Source organism: Myotis daubentonii, chromosome 13, assembly GCF_963259705.1.
Source record: "Myotis daubentonii chromosome 13, mMyoDau2.1, whole genome shotgun sequence".
Classification (NCBI taxonomy): Eukaryota; Metazoa; Chordata; class Mammalia; order Chiroptera; family Vespertilionidae; genus Myotis; species Myotis daubentonii.
In genome coordinates this window covers 11735156-11751457 of record NC_081852.1, presented here as the reverse complement: position 1 = coordinate 11751457, position 16302 = coordinate 11735156, and the positions used below count along the sequence as shown (strand labels likewise).

The 16302-nt window shown below is 40.6% G+C and overlaps 1 protein-coding gene across 1 annotated transcript in view; it reads left to right on the top strand.

Moving 5' to 3' along the window:
- Positions 1-16302, top strand: part of NRG3 (neuregulin 3) — a 1052897-nt gene that overhangs the window by 1008377 nt on the left and 28218 nt on the right. Inside the window, exons 5-6 of the mRNA XM_059662180.1 lie at positions 5393-5495; positions 12249-12375. Of these exons, the coding sequence (XP_059518163.1) occupies positions 5393-5495; positions 12249-12375 (230 nt within the window). The remainder of the gene's footprint in view (positions 1-5392; positions 5496-12248; positions 12376-16302) is intronic.

Sequence of the window (16302 nt, the reverse complement as noted above, 5' to 3'; positions counted from 1 at the left end):
CACTCAGCATAATTATTTTGAGACTCATGTGTATTGTTACTTATATCAATAGCTCATTCCTTTTTATTTCTGTACTAGAGGCCCAGTGCACAAAAATTTGTGCATGGGGGTGTGTGTCCCTCAGCCTGGCCTGTGCCCTCTTGCAGTCTGGGACCCCTTGGGGGATGACCACCTGCTGGTTTAGGCCCGCTCCCCGGGGGATTGGGCCTAAGCTGGCAGTCAGACATCCCTCTGGCAGCCCAAGAGCCCTCAGGGGATCTCCATTTGCCAGTGGAGAGCAAGCCTAAGCTGCAGTCTGACATCCTTAATGCTGCTGAGGATGCAGGAGAGGCTCCCACCACCACTGCTGTACTGGCAGCCATCAGCCTGGCTTGTGGCTGAGCAGAGCTCCCCCTGTGGGAGCCCACTGACCACCAGGGGGCAGCTCCTGCATTGAGCGTCTGCCCCCTGGTGGTAAGTGTGTGTCATAGTGACCAGTCATTCCCAGTCTTTCTGCTGTTAAGGTCAGTTTGCATATTACCCTTTATTATATAGGCTAGAGGCCTGGTGCATGGGCGGGGGCCGGCTGGTTTGCCCTTCAGGGTGGGGGCCCCACTGGGGTGCCACTGGGGTGCCTGGCTAGCCTGGGTGAGCGGCTGATGGCTGTTTTCAGGATGGCCACACAACCTTTAGGGTGGGGGGGTCCCCACTGGGGTGCCTGGCCAGTCTGGGTGAAGGGCTGAGGGCCATTTTCAGGCTGGTCAAGCCTCCCCAGTGGCAGAAGCTCCCAGCCTCTCCTTTTTTTCTTTTTCTTTTTCTGGGATTTATTTACCTTCTATAATTGAAACTTTGTAGCCTGGAGTGGAGCTCAGAGCCAGCCAGGGCTTGGCTTCCTCCATCGCCAGGGGCAACCCAAGGCTCCAGCTCTGTGGCCACGGCCTGCTGAAAGCAGGTATCTGGGTTTATTTACCTTCTATAATTGAAACTTTGTTGCCTGAGTGGAGCTCAGAGCTGGCCAGGGCGGGTGGGAGGGAAAGCCTCCCGCACTCCAGCTCCATGGCCACAGCCGGCTGAAAGTAGGTATCTGGGGTTTATTTATCTTCTATAATTGAAACTTTGTTGCTTTGAGTGTAGCTTAGAGCAGGCCGCGGCAGGCGGGGAACCTTGTCTTCCTCCGTCACTGGAGCAAGCAAGCCTCCTGCTCATTCCAGCTCCGTGGCTGCCAGCCGTCATCTTTGCTGGCAGTTAATTTGCATATCTCACTGATTAGCCAATGGGAGGCATAGCAAAGGTATGGTCAATTACTATGTTTGTCTATTATTAGGTAAGATAATATCCCATTGTATGGATATAGCACAATATGTTTATCCATTCACCTGTTCGTGGGCATTTGGATTGTTTCCACTTTTTTGCTATTACAAATAAAGCTGCCATGAAAATTTATGTACATAATGAACACTTTCATAAGTCTTGGGTAAATCTCTAGGAATGTAATAGCTATGCATAAGGTAAGCATATGTCTAACTTTCATGAAATTATTTCTTAAGTGGTTTTATCATTTTACATTTCTACCAGAAGTACATGGAAGTTAAAATTGTTCCACTTTCTTGGTATAGTCATTCTTTAATTTTAAACATTCTAGTATGGATGCCATATAGCTCCAAACAGATTAATTTTCAATTTCATAATGATTAATGATGTTTGCATTTACAATCTATAAATATTTTATGTATGTATTTGCCATCTATATACCTTTGGGGAAGTGTTCATTTAAATCTTTTTTCCATTTCAAAATGCAGCTGTTGTTTTCTTATTGAGTAGTAAGAGATCCACTTATATTATACCATATACAAGTTCATGTTATTGAATATATATTTTTGTTGAACAGTCAATGTTTTTGAATATATTATAGATATGAGTCTATATTTTGAAGAGCAAACATTATTAACTTTGATGAAGTCCATTTTATTGATTTAAAATTTTTCATACTTTGTATCTTTTGTATTGTAGTTAAGAAATCTTTGCCAAACCCATGATTACTAAGATTTTCTCCCATGTTTTCTTCTAATAGCTTTATAGTATAAAATTTTACATTAAGGTCTCAAATCAAGGTTCATTTTTATGGATATGGCTATCCTACTGTTATAATGTCATTTTTTTTAAGATAATTTCCCCTTCGAATTGTCTTGGCATCTTTTCATAAATCAATTGGCCACATATTTTTTGCATATATTACTGGACTCTCTTGTTTGTCTATAAGTAGGCCAATATCAAGGCACTATGGTATTGGCCTATAGTGCCTTGATTACTATAACTTCATAATAATTCTTGGAACAAAGTAGTTTAAGTCCTTCAACTTTGATTTTCTGGCTACCAAAACATTGTTATGGCTACTCTAGATCTTTTGTATTTCCACGTAACATTTAGAATTACTTTGTCAATTTCTGCAACAACAAAATTCCTCCTGAAATTTTCAGTAGAATTGTACTCAATCTATCTATTAACTTGAGGAAAATTGACATCTTAATAATATTGAGTCTTTCAATCCATAAACATGATGCATATCTTCATTTATTTGTCTTTTTAAAATTCTCTCTATAATATTTGGGTAATTTTCAGTGTACATACCTCATGTATCTCTATGTGCTTTATATTTTTGATGATTGTGTAAATAATAATTACATGTTAATTTCTGATTATTTGTTGTTATTAGACACATATTTAATTTTTGTATCATCTATCATACAACTTAAATCATGCAAAATTGCTAAGCTTTCCTTACTAGTTATACTAGCTCTTTCTTTGTGGATTCTATCAGCTTTTGGCATAGAGGATCATGTTATCTGAGAACAAAGATGATTTTTCTTCTACTTTCCAAAACTGAATGGATTTAATTTCTATATTTGCTTATTCCACTGACTAAACTTCCAGTACAATATTGAATAGAAGTGGTGAGAGGGTATATTCTTGCTTCATTCCTAACCTTAGGGGAAAAGCATTCAGTCTTTTACAATTAGGTATAGACTATATATATATATATATATATTCTTCATAAGTGTGATGAAGTTCCCTTCTATCCCTACTCTTTGAGAATTTTAATCAGGAATTAATGTTAGATTTTAAGTAAATTTTCCATCTAATTTATAATTAAATTATTTTTATTGGCTGTTAAAATTGTGAATCACATTTATTAATTTTTAAAATATTAAACTAACCTTGTATTCCTTATATAAACCCCACTTGGCCATGATGTGTTACTTTTAACATCTTACTGGATTTAATTTCCTAAACTTTTGGTGAGAATTTTTGCATCTATGTCAAGGAAGAATATATGTCTGTAATTTATTTTCTCTTGTGTCTTTGTCTAATGTTCATATAAAGGTAATGTTGGCATCATAAAATGAATTGGAATGTTTTCCCTTCTCTTACTCTCAGTGATTGTGAAGACCCTGAGATGGTAGAAGACAATTGGATCTTAAGAAATTAATCTTTTAAAAGATAACATTTTCTCTAATTGAATTATTTTCTTACTTTGTTGTGCATGAGAAACACCTGAAGATTTTATTTCTTTCTATTATTTTTAAGCATATCCTGAACGAGAGGACTTTTTAAAAATGTACATTTTTATTGATTTCAGAGAGGAGAGGAAAATGAGAGAAAGATAGAAACATCAATGATGAGAGAGAATCATTGATTGGTTGCCTCCGGCATGCCCCCCACTGAGGATCAAGCCTGCAACCCAGGCATGTGCCCTGACAGGGAATTGCACCGTGACCTCCTGTTTCATAGGTTGACGCTCAATCACTTTTCTTTTTTTTTAAATTTAATTTAATTTAATTTTTTCCACCACCATTGAAAATTTTCTTTTGAATAGACATTTTTATTCAGAAGGTCCAAAGTGGATCCTTAGTTGACATTTACAAAGAAAAACAAATATCCCCCAGTTATTCTCTTATAGTAGATCTGTGTTCTGAGGGTTCCTAGTCTATTCAGTGGTTCTCAAAACATGTTTCACAGACCAGCAACATTAGAATCACCTGGAGATTTTTTTAAAATGCAAATGTTCTGTCTCCACTTCAGACCTACTCTGGGAGGGAAAGTAGGTGGCACACTGCCCTTCAATAACTCTCAAGGTGACTCCAATGCATACTAAAGTGTGAGAACTACTGCGTTATGTTAATAAGAACGAATCAAAAGGAATAGAGGCACAATTAATTTTGTATATTTTGTGTTATGCATCAAGATTATTTCTTTTATACTGCTTTTTGTGTGTGACAAATATGAAAGATCTCAGAGTCAGGAAGGAGGGTAAGTCAGATGTTTGAGTAGTGTGGACAAAGTATGGATGATCTTTAGAAAAATGGAGAAGCACGCTGATGAGATTGTTAGCCTCTATTGGATGTCTGCTTCAGCAATGTGATTGTCAACCTTTATTGGTATCTCCTTTCCCAGTTGTGCAATCTTCTCTCCAATTTTGAACTGTTCAAGGTAGAGGGGTGGAAAAGGCAGTTGACTGGATTTGTACACAGTTATTTTGCCAAATGAGTAAAGGGGAAGGAGAAAAGGATGCAGAAGTAAGGGTATTTGCAAGAGAATAAATGACTGTAATCATGCACCAAAGTCTGTATGCTGTATAAGGAGAGAAATGAAGACAACAAGAGGACAATAACAGAAAGAAGGTTCCGAGAGCTATGGGTAAAAGGTCTTGATGAGATGGAAGAACTGTTTCAGTAGACATATTTCAGAAAATGAGCTGGGAATATAAATAATAATGGCTGAGAAGTGAAATGCTTGTTTATGAATTCTGTTGTTTTTATGCGATAAGAAGCTATAAGATACGGTCTTGATAACAGCAATTGAGATAATAGAGATGCCAGGTCATGGGTATTGAGGAAGTCACAGAATGGGTGAATAAACATTCACATCCATATTGAAGTTCTTTTTCATTAGTGATGCCAATCATAATCGTGGGTGAATGACAGCCAAAGACCAAATAATAAATGCAGTGGCATCATAAAATAAATTGGAAGTCATCACTGGCACAAGAAGGCTCTGATGGACTCACATTTGTTTCTGTAGCAGATTATTTTGAACCCAACCATCATTTCAAAAAGATATGCCCCCCCCCCCATGTGTCCTAACATCATGCGATGTCTTTTGATAAGATACATAATTGTGATATGTGGGTATGAGTTCTGACTTAGCCATGCAAATCAAAATGTAGCAATCAGCTATCCTGTAGACCACTGCCAACAAATTGCATGCTAATAAGTTCCTCATGTTTTCCCTATTCATGACAGGATCAAAAAAAGTTTGCTTTGAAAGGAGATACCAGCTTAAAAGCACAAGGACGAAGATTGTCTCAGCTGTGCCCTGCTAACATCCTTTCTAATTTCTCTTTTCAAATTCACAGAGAGTGAAGACGTTTATCAAAGGCAGGTGCTGTCAATTTCATGCATCATCTTTGGAATTGTCATCGTGGGCATGTTCTGCGCAGCATTCTACTTCAAAAGCAAGTAAGACCACTCTCTCGAGTGTTAAAAGGTCACTTCTCAGAGGAAGCACTTTGTCTTTTTTAAGTTCTCAGTCTTTGCGCCTGACAGAGGGAGCTTGTAAAAATGGGCCCATCCAACATCTAGAGTGACTTAGGATTTTGTAGCCTGTGGTGAGTGCACATGCCACACTTGCATGTATGTGTGTGTGGTTTATCTTTGACGCACAGAGCTGTCATCCCTCTCTGTGCTCATAAAAACTCTACATTCTTTGCACATTTTGATTACCTGCCAGAATTAAAGTCTCAACATTTGCCTGTGACTAAGGGGTTGACACTCTTGTGACCAGAGAGGTCACACTGCTGTAGACCTAAACATTATCAACCAGTATCTATTGTTTTTCTTAAAAAATCTACATGTTTTCTTTCAATAGTGTTTTTACATGATATTCATAAAGGTTTTAGCCAAATGTGAAATATGAAAAATTATAAAATCTATTTTAGTTCCCCAGCTGGTATACACATCTCTAATATGCTCTATACTTCCTTTGCCAAAAAACCAGACCTTCTGCACATAAAGGTAGTTACTTTTGACTGATAATGTAGGCTAAAATATACATCCATATACGGCTATGTAATTATATATGTATACCTACATATATCTTTATTTTAAATAAACTTTAGTAAAGGTATTTTAATTATGATAATAGCATAATAAAATAGGAAATACAGATAAACATACTATTTTTTGGTTTCTTGTAAGGCACGTAGGCCTGAGTAAGTTGGCACCAATTCTGTTCCTATAGCTTGTTGAAATCCAAACCAAAGCTTCATTGCTTTTCATTGACATATATTTTTCTATCCATTTGTTCTTCTAAAAATAGACCAATTTCCATATATAGCCTATTATACTTGTCTGCATATTTGTTGATCTTCAGAAAAATAATGGAAACAGGTCTGAATCCAGAATTAGTAACTATTATGTTTTAATAAACTAGTTTAGAATAGGTTTAGATTTTCAGAATTACTGTGAAAGAGTACAGAGATTCCATATACCCAGACTCAGTTTCCCATTATTGCCTTATATTAGCATGACGCATTTAATATTGATACAGTAATACTAACTAAAGTTCATACTTCCAGATTTCTTAGTTTTTACCTAATGTGCTTTTTTGTTCCAGGGCTACATCCAGATGCCACATTACATTTAATTATTACATCTAGGCAACTCTTAGCTGTGATGTTAGTGGGTTTTTGTTTTGTGTTTTTTTGTGTTTGTTTTTTATTGCTCATTTTATTTTTACAATTTTTATTGAATTTATTGGGGTGACATTGGTTAATAAAGTTATACAGGTTTCAGGTGTTTCTGTTCACTTTAAGCACTTATTCTTTGTCAGAGACACTGAGCTTTTCATGTATTAGCTCCTAATCCTTACGACAATTGGAATTGTGTGTTATTGCTGCATTTTTTAAAATATCAGGATTCAATTTTAAAATATTAAGTTGTCAAAGCCACACAGTAGAAAATTGCAGATGGAATCATTTTTTTTAAAAAAAATGATTTTTATTATTTTTCAATTACAGCTGGCATACAATATTACATTAGTTTTAGGTGTACAGCAGAGTGATTAGACATTTATCCCTTACCAATCGATGGGGTCTTTGAAGTTGCACTGTTCTAGTTTCAATCACATGCTTTACACCAACCACACTGGCCCATATATCCTTTCACTGGCTGGTGAAACTGCTGGGGGTGAATGAGGAAGCCCTGCTCTGGCGCAACCCGGAGCACTTTTTAATTTTATTTTTTCAGGGAGGCTACAGGGCACAGTGGCTGTGGTTTTACATGTGTCCAAATCTTCAGGCTGCCACTTGCTTGTTATGAACTCTTAAGCAAATTGCATCCAGCCCCTTACCTTTGATTTCCTTTTTGGTAAGATGGCCAAAATATAGCTCCCTTCTAGAATGTGGTAAGGATTAATGGGAAAATACTGTCAAAAGGACACCACAGAGTATAAAAGAGTAAGTACTCAGTGGGGCTTGCTATTGTTCACAGCCTCCTTTTCCCCTCGGGAATGTAAGGGCGGGGCAACCCCAGGCGAAGAGTGTGCCCTGGAGCAGGAGACAGGCAATCACCTGACAGGGCGGGGCAAGCTTCTCCATGCTCCTGCTGCCCTGAGAAAGAAATGGTGTATTTAACAATAGCAAGTTATTATGAAGAAGTGCTTCATTGTTCTCACTAGAGTGTGAGTTTTAGTTGTACCACATTTACATGGAAGATTGATGATCATGCTCACAAGACTGGGGAGCAGCTGGGTAACCTGGGCCTTTGGTTCTCAGGGCAGCAGTGGGCTCTGGGACACTTCCTCCTGCGACACAGTGAGCAGTCCAGGGTTTAATGGAAACCTGTTCAGTGTCGGTTTCTTCCTGAGCCAATGGAGGAACACTCTTCCTGAGCTTGCCTTCTGCCTGCCCAGCTGGGACATGTTCTCATTAAAAACAAATAAATAAGAAAATGTGAGAAGAGTAAAGTGATAATAAAAATGGAAGCCTTTCCCAGGTGGAAATTATAGTTCTCATTAAGAGTATAGTTCCTTCTTCTGTACACTTTCCAGGCACGGTCTTCCTTTACTGTTCTTTGCCTGAGAGGAATCCACACCCCACACCGGGCATCTGATTTACACAGCTGAGGGCAACGTGCACTTTGTGTGTGTGTGTGTGTGTGTGTGTGTGTGTGTGTGTGTGTGTGTGAATCAAATAAATGTCAGTCTTTATTAAAAGAAAACTAGGTATTAGGTTTGTTTTGTAGAAGTAGCATCATTCATTCACTCACTAAATAAGACACTTCAATCTGCAGGCTGACGCTCTACCCACTAAGCCAAACAAGCTAGGGCAGTATTTACATATTTTTAATATAGAAAGTATACAGTTTTTCTGAACTGAATCCACTTTCTAAATCATTTCCTATTGGTGAACGTGCATGTTTATGACACCCCGACACAGCATTCTCTGTGCTGACAGCTGGAATTCCAAGTCCCCTCCCAAACCCTTGATCAGACTCCATCTTGACCTTTCCTCACTTTCATAGAGTCAGGTTGTTTCCATGTAGATACGTTCTTTACCTCATCTTGAAAGCCCCAAGTTCTAGGATTGTGGGACCTCTCTATCATTGGTTTTCCAAATAAATTCACTTGAACCTCCATCCTATATACCAGGATGTACTATTTCTGGTGAGAGAAAGTCAGCAGTTACAAAAAAGCTCACATTCTCTTGGTCACTTACGTTTTAATCCCCATAAACTCCCAGATTCCACCACTCTGGTCCTTTCTCCATTCTCTTGTCACCCTTGTTATGGCATGACCTCAGTAGATAGAATACTATAGCAAACTGTTAGCTGAGGAGGTAGAAGTGACAAACACCTTCTTGAATTTAGAAGTTTTTCTAACTGAATGAATTAAAACCCAACGACTCTGACGAACCCAATGGAAGAAATTCTCATCACTCCCAATAAATCAATACATTCCCCCAAGTAGCTAACAGAACTATTCATTGAGCTTTCAGTCTGGCTGATAGGGCTCACATGCAACTATACATTCTCATAGGTTTTCTTTTTACTTTCAACTCACGTGGGTAAGAAGGGCGAGACTGGCTGTAGGGGTCCTTAGCAGACTTTGGAAATGAAGGACTTGATTCAACTCTAAGAATGGAAGGGGATGGGAGAGGAGGTGTTCCAGGAGCAAAGGCTGGATGAATAATGATCCCAACTGGGAAAACACAGGAGGAAAACAAGCGGGTGCTACTGGTACAAAGCAGAGATGGTGGCCAACTGGTCTGACCGCCGGTTATCACTCTCTGAAGTAAGGTATTGTAGGCCACAGAGAAAGCCTCATAAGGATGGCAGCGAATGCTTGGGTATGCTGCTATGTTGCTCTTCACTGGTGAAGGGCTTAGTCCCGCAGTTGCTAAAACACAGTTATGCTAGGAGTTACTTTTCTCAAGCACATACTCTGACCTGAGATAGACCACAGTTGGTGATGGTTCAATGTGAGGCTCTGAAAGTGTACACTTTTGCCCCAACATGCAGTGCAAGGCCAGGCCAGTTCCAGAACTCGCTGTGGGATTTACTGAGATCTGCATGGCATCCTTATTTTTCCTTCAGTCCAGTCCTGTTTCCTACCCTTTGCTTCTGCTGGTGCCAATCCGAAGAGCCCTCCCTAGTAAGAATCCTGCACACTCCTTCTCAGTGTCTACTTCCCCAGGAGCCCCACCTGCAACATTGCAAATGTTTTCCAACAGACTTGTGACATCAGATATGCCACTACTTACATTTCAGTTCCTTCTGAAGAATTGAGCCAGAGAAACTTAAAAAACTCAGTTTACTATGCAATGTTGATACCGACATTGCTGGCTAGTAGGGTTCCAGTGTGCAATGCCTGCATCTGGTCTCCCCGGAGCAGGTGTTCTCATGAGAGGCTTGATGGTACAGCGATCATTTTCCTCTGTTGGCAGTTACTGGGGAAAGGATGAGAGCAAAAATGCGCATGCCTGGGAAAGGGCAGGGATGACAGAGAAGGAGGCAGGTGAGTCGGGACATGAGTGAAAAAGAAGGAAAGCAGAGTAAGTGATGAAAGGACTTAGGAACTGTTCTCAAACATTTTATAAACAATTCCTTCAGAAATTTATATTTCCCAAACACCGAATTATGGAATCACTGGAAGATAGTGTTTCTTATCTTTAATTCTTAGGAGCGTAAGCCCCTCTCACTGCTTCATGATGAGTTACTCAGGTGGAACTTTCTGATCTCCCATTTGCTTCATCAGTGAATTCTTGATAGGGTTTCTTGACTATGATGTGCTTCTAAAAATGCTGATGTGATTGATTTATTTTTAACAATAGGCTACAGATGAGCTGTTAGGAAGTAGATACATAATTACAACTGGATTAAAGCAATTTAGAGTACTGGAGATAAAAGCCCCCCAAATAATTGAAAAGATGAAAGAAATATTTAAATAGAGTGCATCGCACTGGTGTAAATTCAAAACCTCCATAGCCCGTGGCAAATGCTGAGAGATACTGTTCATACGGTCTTTTCTTTGCTCTCCGAGCCAGTGTTGCAATTCCTCTGCAGCATCAGCACGTGCACACGTGCTAACTGGTGAGCCGGGGAGGAGCTCAGCATTCCGCATGCGCTCTCACCTTTAGTTTCCACAGGATGCATGGAAGATAGCTTTGACAGACTCCATTTGCAGATGAAGAAACTGAGGCTCAGGGATGGTTAGGAAATCAATCTCTTGATTTAGGAAATCCAAACGGAACTGGAGGGTGGCAGATACAAGTCTCAGCCCCTCAAAGACCTGAGCCCCAGCTCTGCAGGGAGCGGCCTGCTGGTGGCTCCCTGCAAGGCCAGCGCTCTGCTCCACCAGAGCTCTGTCCTAGGCAGGGCCGTGGGCAAGACGCAGAGTTCAGGGCAGATGACTCTGCAGAGGTTTTTGTTCGCTTGCTACTGTTTGCTTGTTTTATTGGTGCTGAGTCTTCTGCGGATAGATAGGCGCTGCAAAGCCCTTGTGACAGAGCAGCTAATAACACAGTGACCTGTTGCATCGCGCTGCTATAGCCAGCCCACATATGCAGGCGGGAGTCCTTTATTTGGAGTCCGAACACTGAGAGCAGGCTCAGCCTTCCCGCTGAGAAGCTGCGCGGGTCCACGGGCAAGTGCTTTGCCGGTTCTGAGTGGCGGCTAAGAGTACTGAATATGCGGCCACACTGCCTGGGTCTGCATCCAGCTCTATAGCACTTCCTGGCCATGTGAGTGTGGGCAAATGATCTAACTTCCTGTGCCTCAGATTTCTTATCTAAATGGGTACAGAATTAATGCCTTATCACACGAAATTATTGTGAAGAATAAGTGAATTGATAGATGGAAAACATTTAAAATGATTTTGGGCCCTAGCTGGTTTGCTCAGTGGATAGATCATCAGCCTGTGGACTGAAAGGTCCCAGGTTCGCTTCCAGTCAAGGGCACATGCCTGGGTTGCAGGCTCAATCCTCAGTAGGGGGCGTACAGGAGGCAGCTGATAAATGGTTCTCTCTCATCATTGATGTTTCTCTCTCTCCCTCCTCCTTCCTCTCTGAAATTAATAAAAATAGATTTAAAAAATAAAATGATGTTGGGCACATAATAGATACTATTTAAGAGTTAACTGTTTTTGTTAGTTACAAAAATGTTTGCAAAGGGGTAAAGATCTCTATAGGCAGGGTTGATGATAACAATAATGAGCTGGTTCTAAACTATAAGAAAGAAAATATACACTCATTATGGTACATATGCCAGCCATGCAATCAAGCTACACACGCTTGACTTGTAAAGATACAAATGTAACTTTGTAGTATGTTACATGTATGTGGCTGTTAGGTCCAAGCTTCCTATTTTCCACTGGTCACTTCTCCAGAACATTTCCAATTCTTTTCAGCTGACCACTCAGGCTAAGGGACCCCTTGCATCCATGAGGGCAGGGACAACCCATTACGTTGCTGTCTGCCTTCAGAACACTGCTGGGCGCGAGTCCCTGGGAGATGATGGGCAATACCACTTTCTCTCCAAATTGGAAGGAGTTCTTGGTGAAGTTGAAAATGAGGGAAGGATTCCCTATAAAAAGAGAATTAAACTGAGTTTCCTCTAGCTTTAGTAAATGACAGATGATAGGAATGCATGAAACGAATGCTATGCATAGCATACATATATGTAATGATTTATTCATTTATTTATTTAAACCTGCAGAAAACAAGCTAAACAACTTCAAGAGCAGCTGAAAGAGCCACAGAATGGTAAAAACTACAGTCTCAAAGCATCCAGCGCAATGGCAAAGTCAGAGCACCTGGTGAAGAATCATGTGCAGCTGCAGAATGTAAGTTACAGGCCACTGCATCTTCCCACAGCCCTCCTCAGCGGTCCCAGGCCAGGCAGGGGTGGGGAGCCTGCAGTCAGACTTGTATGTGTATCTTTACAGTACTTTGGAGATTTTTTTCTTAAATCATCTTGCAGTTCCATGTGTGCACATGAACGAATACATGTACTGGATAAAAGAGAAAAGTTAAATCTCAGCCTGGATTACAATAGGTCATATAAAGTCGTCTCTGGAAGCAAAGAGAGCTTCAGTTGTTTGTTCCATAATCACTTACTGAATCCTTACTTTGTGTCAGAAATTGTGCTGGGCACCAGGGATACAATGCTCCCCACCACATGGCAACTCATGTATTGTAAGAAATGCAAACACCAGAACCAGAGATGTGTGGGCTGAGATGGTTGCTATTGCAACAGAAATTGGAGAAGGGACCAAAGAGGAAAGGGGAGAGGGCTCAGGTGGAGGCTGCCTCTTAAGAAAGTCAGGCTTGAGCTGAGTTTTGAAGAATGTGAAAGGTGCATCAGATAGTCACAGGGCAGAGATGGGAGAAACACTCAAGTCATGAATCCTAAGAATGCACCTCCAAGGGAAGGAAGGGTGTGAGAGAAGGCCAAGGTGAGCGAGGTGGGCGGTGGGCGTTGTGGACCCACGGTCAGTACTTCTAACAACTTGAAGTTAAAAGCAAACTCTTGGAATCGTACATCTTTCTAAAGTAGTTTTCATCTTTTCTGAGATATATTTCAAAATGCTGAATCAAAGGCAAGTGGATACTGCCTAAGACATACTGAAATATATCTCTCAGGGTATATTCTGCCCCCGCACAAGGTTGCACTTCCTGATTCTCAGGCACAAAATGAAGGGACAGAGGGCACAGTAAAAATCCAGTATTTGAGTATAATAGTCAATCACCATGACACATTCCACCCCTCCAAATGCATAAATCACTGGGAATGTATGCATCAGTTGTGACTCTAAGATATCATTACCCAAACAGTTACCATTTTGCTGGGCATAACAGATGTACTTAGATGTTTAATGTGGATTCATAAATCAGGATTGCTTCCCAGCAAAGTTTTATTTAACTTGTAATCATGGCGATGTGTAGAGATTGTTCGTTTCTGAAACAGAGAGAATGCTTTTGCTAATGATTTCTAATGAGTTTCATCCCACCGCCCTAAAACAAATGCAGTGATGGAGGGTTTCAATTCCTTAGCATCTGGACCTGTCAAAGACAAAGCCAGCCACTAGCTCAGATAGTAAAGAGAGACTGTAATCAGTAATCTACTATTGCATTATAAAAGAGGGTCCAGTGTGAACTGAACTTCAGTTTGTTCAGAGGTGACTGAGTGCTTTTTGTTTTGTTTTGTTTTAAATATATTTTTATTGATTTCAGAGAAAAAGGGAGAGGAAGAGAGAGATAGAAACATCAATAATGAGAGAGAATCTATTGGCTGCCTCTTCTGCACCCCCTACTGGGAGTAGAGCCTGAAATCTGTGTATATGCCTTGACTGGGAATCAAACCGTGACCTCCTGGCTCCTAGGTTGATGCTCAACCATTGAGCCACACTGGCCCGGGGTGACTGGGTGTTTTAAAGACAGAATGAGAGAATGGGATGGAGGAAACAGCAGGAGCTTAATAGAACCGGGTGTCAATGTAAGAAATGTTTATACCCGTAGAGGATTTTTATGAGTTTATTTGAGCAAAACTGACATCTTCTGGGATGCCAAATTCCAAGGGACTGAGAAAACGCTCCAGGAACTGGCAGTTGGCACCTGACTTTGTACATTACAATCAAAGGAGGAGGCCCAAGGGGTTACATGAAATCCACTGGTGAGTTAGGGAGGCGGGAGAAAGCAAAGCTGAATATCTCTGGGGTTGGATAAAAAAGTAAAATAAATAGACCCATGCTTCTTTTACATTTGTGGGAATAGGAGAGCTAACAGTCAACAATGAACACAATTAACAATAACAATAAGGGGATTTGTGGTCTCCACTGTGGTGCAGTGAGACGTGTGGTGGGGGAGAGGAAATTACGCTGATATTCCAAAGGTATGTTCACACGCAAAAGGTCAGTAGACAGGTTCAGCTAAGGTAAGGATTGACCTCTGTCAGGGAAGATACCAGCCTAGGATATGACTACCCACCACTATTAACTTTTAGTCAGAGAGTTTTAATTTTGGACCATCCTATGTGGTTACTTTATGTCTCTGAGTTTGTAAGGCCACCACCACACAGGGCTCCCCTGAGCTGTCATGTTTAGTACACGGCCCCTTTTCATCTTCTGGGAAGTGAAAAATTACGAGTTGATCAGTGTAAATGCGATTAAGCCAACATTTATAGCATCTGCTAGCTGGTAATTATTCACTTTAGGATTATATACTTCCTCAGAGACTGGGCGGCAGAAGCCCTATCCTTTTTATTGATTACATTTCAAAGAAATGGTTTTTGGGTCCTTGAGAGACACTCCTGAGTTGCAGGAGATTCATATACATCTCAGAGTGACAAAGGAAGTTTACAGTTGTAAGCCCTGCTTAGCAAATGCCCTAGAAAAGGGAGGTCAGGGGCCCTTGCTCAAGTGTTGGCTAGAACAAAGGGTGAATTATTTTGGAGGCCTTGAGGGTTTTGTTTGTTGGTTTGTTCTCAGGCAGGCCCTTTAAGTGGGCCCAGAGTCAGCCTTGAGATGTTATAAACTATGTTAGAGTTTAGTCATCTTTTAGTGTGGCTGTGAGTGGGTGAGTGGATGAAATCATTTGTACTGAGAATCTACAGTTTTATAGGCCAAAGTTGAGGCCTTCTCAAAAAGAGGGCTCGGAAGAGCCTGTCTAAAGTTTGGTCAAGCTCTGGCCAGTGTGGCTCAGTGTGTTGAAGCATTGTCCCGTGCACTGAAGGTAGCTGGTTCAACTCCTGGTCAGGGCACATACCTAGGTTGTGGGTTTGATCCCTGGTTGGGGCACATATCAGAGGCAACCAATCCTTGTATCTTTTTCACATTGATGTTTCTCTCACCATTGCTCTCTCCATCCTCCCTCTCTAAAATCAATTAAATAATTAGTTTGCTCAAGAAGAAAGAGCATCTTTGCCAGTCCCTTTGCATTTTACAGGGTTACAGCAGAAAACACAGCTTTGTATCCATTTTTATTTTTTCCTTTCACTAAACACAGGAGCAACAGCGTTTTGTGTCTGATCTATACTCTCCACACTCACTCATTTGAGAGATTGCATCAAGGTCCACAAAGTGGCCACTTCACAATGTTCTTTCGTCCTTCCCCTCCTAGTAGATATCCATGTTCTTTCCCATTTTTTACTACGAAAGCAAAATGAGAAGAAACTTCACTCCTGTGCTCCTCCCACCCATCATTTGATTGGAGTTATTAGGATTAGAATAAAAGAAAGAAATTACTAACTGTAAGGATCCAACACTTGAAAGACCTTTGAGAATAGATAATTTTTTTTCTCTCCCTCCTCTCTTTTCTACAGCCCATCCTCCTCCCCTCCCCCCACCACACACATGGCATTTGTGTGTTTGCCGAAGGCAGCAGAGGGTGAACCCAACTGGATTATTCCCATAGAGTCATAGATAAGATATGGGAAAGTGTCTTTTTATATTGATCCCATTTTTAAATAAAGAGGGTGTATGTATAAGACATTTTGTCTCTCAGTAGTGATGTGGTCAGCTAAGATAATACATTTCAAGAGATCATCAGTCCACAGGTCTATACAGGAATTGGGAGTTCAGGCAGAGAATAGATATGAAAGGAAGGCTGAAAAAAAAGTGAGTGCATTGAAGAAACATATGCATGCCAATGTGGGGCGGGGGGGCTAAAAAATAATATTTTCACTCCTACCTTCTACCTTCTCCTAGCTGAGCTAATAATTCAAATAACATACAGCAGATTAACAGGAGAAAATCAAATTTTAATATGTGCCT